At 38.8% G+C, this 3,744-nt stretch overlaps 1 protein-coding gene across 3 annotated transcripts in view; it reads left to right on the forward strand.

The window, feature by feature from the left end:
• SEC61B (Sec61 beta subunit) overlaps positions 1-3,252 on the forward strand; it is an 8,460-nt gene extending 5,208 nt beyond the window's left edge. For 2 of the 3 annotated variants that reach the window (XM_011993768.1, XM_011993769.1), the window contains exons 3-4: positions 635-736; positions 2,974-3,252. In XM_011993768.1, the coding sequence (XP_011849158.1) occupies positions 635-736; positions 2,974-3,061 (190 nt within the window). In that variant the 3' untranslated portion in view covers positions 3,062-3,252. The remainder of the gene's footprint in view (positions 1-634; positions 737-2,973) is intronic. The other variant, XM_011993770.1, reaches the window with a different exon arrangement.
• The last annotated feature ends 492 nt before the right edge of the window (positions 3,253-3,744 follow it).

Raw genomic sequence — 3,744 nt, forward strand, 5'->3', positions numbered from 1 at the left:
CAAAAAACTAGTGACAACACATAACAAAGTAATTTTTTATAAAGTGCCCCATACTCTCTCTTGGGACCTGGATGTAATTAAAGCTTAAAGTTTTTGTCTCTTTGCAGTAAATATACTAATTTTAAAATACCTCTTTTAAAGTAGCCATTTTAAGATCAGCTTGTATGGATTCAGGGCATTTTAAAACAGGGATTTGTTATGTGGCTTCGTGAAAAATGCACGTGAGGAGAAAGTGAAATGCTTTGTCCATATGAGGCAGCTGGATGTTTTGGGCATGCAGATGGGCTCCAGGGTCAGAACTAGGTTCACGTCCCAGCTCAGCCACCTGTTGGCTGCAGGGTCTTAGGTACTTTGCTTAACTTTTTCTGAGACCAATTTGCCTCATTTATAAAATGGAAAAATCGTGACTGCTTTTCACGGTTATTGTATGCACTGGCATCAGGTAGGCACTTAGTTCATTGTGGTTTTCATGATCAAAGGAGTAAAAGCAGGAATTTGGGTGGAGTCTAGCAAAGAAAGTTTTTTGTTTTTGTGTTTTTTTGTTCCTTAACAGTATAATAATGGTAGCATATGTTATAATGCTATTCTAAGAATGACCAGAAAAGGCCATTTGTAACATTTTCCTCTCTTTCAGGAAAAATGCCAGCTGTGGGACAAGGAGTGCAGGCCGCACGACCTCGGCAGGCACCGGGGGGATGTGGCGATTCTATACAGAAGATTCACCTGGGCTCAAAGTGTAAGTCTTAGGAACAGTCCTTGTGTTTCTGTCCAGTGGCAGCAGGGCAGCAGTGGCAGCGCTCTGTCTCTGTCACCAGTGATGCTTGCTTTGATGAGATTTACTGTACACAACAGCCTCATTTGTGCCAGGATTTACTGTACACAACAGCCTCATTTGTGCCAGGCGGGCTGGGTTTGGTTTGCCTGTTTATCAACCGATTAGGCAGCGTAGGGCCAGGAATGACATCTCTTCACGAGTGAGGGAAGGGAAGGGAAGTTCTTCATGGTGCTATGTCGAAATAAATGATGAGAACAGAGAGAACTGGAGGGAAAACTGCTTAATTAGATGAAATTGCTCTTCATTTAGTGTTCTTGCCCCATACTGAGAAATAGAAGTAATCATTTGAATAGGAATTGGGTGATTTTTCAAAGTTCTCCTGAAGGCATAAGCTGATACTATTACAAACCTGATGGAGGTTTTCCCATTAGATTGTGTTACCAGGAGTTCCTTGGCCTCCTTGCCTTTGGTGGGTGGTGAGTAGACTCAGGAGGGTGAACATATAATACCAGTTTCCAAGTTGTTAGGCTTTGGAGTGCTCGTTAGGTGATGGGAAATGGGTATCCAGGGACCCCTATCCCCATGCCTTGCTCAGGGTTTCTGGTACTGTGTGATAGATCTGATCCCACAGATTTTTGTTAGGTTCTAGAACACCACTGCTTGCAACTGTTTGCTGACTAAACTTGGTGGATGAGGTTTAGAAATAATAACAGCAACTCTCATTTACATAGCACTTGGTACTTTTCAATGTCTGTTGTCTAATTTGATCTGCCCAGCAATCCAGGGAGGTGAGAGATGTTACCATTTTGTAGATAAGGACCTCAGGTTCAGAGAGGCAAAGTGACATGCTCAAAGACACACAGCAAGAGGAGGAACTGGATATTCTGATTAAGTCCTATGCTCTTTGCATATTGTCCATCTGGGTAAAAAAAAAAAAAAAAAAAAAGACAATTGAATTAATTTGGAGTAGTTTTATTTAATTTAACCAGCATCTTGACTTGGATCACAAATTTAGTTTACAAAACCTTCCCTGGAATTCTCGTTTCCTCTTATATTGGAGACTTATATGATAACATAAGAATATATCTAGGAAGTAATTCTTGGGGTTGGGGATATGTGAGGTAGGGATGTCCTGACTGCCAACCTTTTGGTCTTTGGTGGAGGTAGTTTGAGTATTTCAGAGAGAATTTTTTTTTCTCCTTTAGGGATAGGGTTTTGCTCTGTCACCCAGGCTGGAGTGCAATGGCGTGATCATAGCTCATTGTAGTCTTGAATTCCTGGGCTCAAGTGATCTTTACTCCAGGAGACAAAATTGGATAAATTTGGATTAGTTAATTAGTCCTGAGTAGTTGGGACTACAGGTGTGCACAACCATGCCTGGCTAATTTTTTGTACAAGCAGAATCTCGCTGTGTTGCCCAGGCTGGTTTCTAACTCCTGGCCTCAGCCTCTCAAGGTGCTGTGATTATAGGCTTGAGACACTGTACCCAGCCTCAGAGAGAACATTTGAAGCCCCTTGCTCTTCAGGGGACTCATTTTAAACCCTTCTCAAGAAGGTTGTCTTTTAATTTTTATGGGCATACAGGTGTATATATTTATGGGTTATGTGAGGTATTTTGATACAGACATACAATGTGTAATAATCACATCAGGGTGCATGGGATATCCATTACCTTAAGCATTTATCCTTTGTGTTATAAACAATCCAATTATACTGTTAGTTATTTTACAATATACAATTAAATTATTTTTTACTGTAGTTATCTTGGTGTGCTAGCAAATACTAGGTCTTATTCAGAAGGTTGTCTTTAAATAAATCTTAATTTGAAAAAGAAAAGTTTGGTAATTGGTTCATTTGCACTGAAAGACTTTTCTTTTTATTTGAGAATACAACAAATACTTGAAATTAGATTAATGTCTCCAGGACATCAGATCATTTCATTTGTATATATTTTGATATGTTTTACTAAAAGATAAGGGCTCGTCCTTTCTAAACACAATTGCAGTGCCATCATCACATGCTCAAAATATCCACAATAATAATTTTAGGAATTTTTTAAATGATATAAATAATGTTTCTGGATGAACCTTGAGTGCTGCCCACCTTACCTCTACTTTTCCCCTAGGTAATCTTTAGTATTGCAGACCTAATAATATATTATTACTAAAAGTAAGCATGCTTTCTCTTCTTATTTCTAGTGGCCCTGTTCCAGTATTGGTTATGAGTCTTCTGTTCATCGCTTCTGTATTTATGTTGCACATTTGGGGCAAGTACACTCGTTCGTAGATTCAGTTACATCCATCTGTCATCTGAAGAAGGAGGAAAAAACCCAACATTTCTTGGACCAAAAGTATAGTGACTATCTGTTCATGAGAGAAATTTTCTGTAAGCTTGCTGTTTTACAGGGGATTTATCAATAATTGATTTTGAGGAATCAGTTTTTTTCTATGGCTAATAAACTTTTTAATTCACTTATACCGAGTCTGATCATTGATGCCTCACTGCTAGGGCCCTTAGTCTTTCTGCCTTTAGATTTGTAAGTAAATATGTAGAAAATATGTCTTGTGAATATTGAGTTTTTTGTTGGATTGACAGTTCCTCACATGACCATGTGGTTATTCAAGTCCAAGATTCTGTAATTGCCCTTGGCTTGTTTTCTTCTAGGTATTTCTGCCCTGGTGATTGTCCTTTTGGGTATTCTGTGGTTATCAAGGAGTGTGTCTCTGACTCCATCAGACAGTTCTGTGTCCAAAGGCAGCTAGTACTCAAGAGAACAATCAAACAGGAAACCAGAGATACTGGATGAAATGTTGTCGCAGTCTGTTCTTTTGTCTTTAAGGCCATAGATTATATTTTGCCTCTTCTTTCTCAGTTCTTAATTTTATGAGTGTAGACCAGGGATTTCCATTCATCTACCTCTTATTGTTAAACCCTTTTTGAGAGAATTCATTTGATAAATTGGATTTCTC

The sequence above is a fragment of the Mandrillus leucophaeus genome, unplaced genomic scaffold (assembly GCF_000951045.1).
Source record: "Mandrillus leucophaeus isolate KB7577 unplaced genomic scaffold, Mleu.le_1.0 Scaffold433, whole genome shotgun sequence".
Classification (NCBI taxonomy): domain Eukaryota; kingdom Metazoa; phylum Chordata; class Mammalia; order Primates; family Cercopithecidae; genus Mandrillus; species Mandrillus leucophaeus.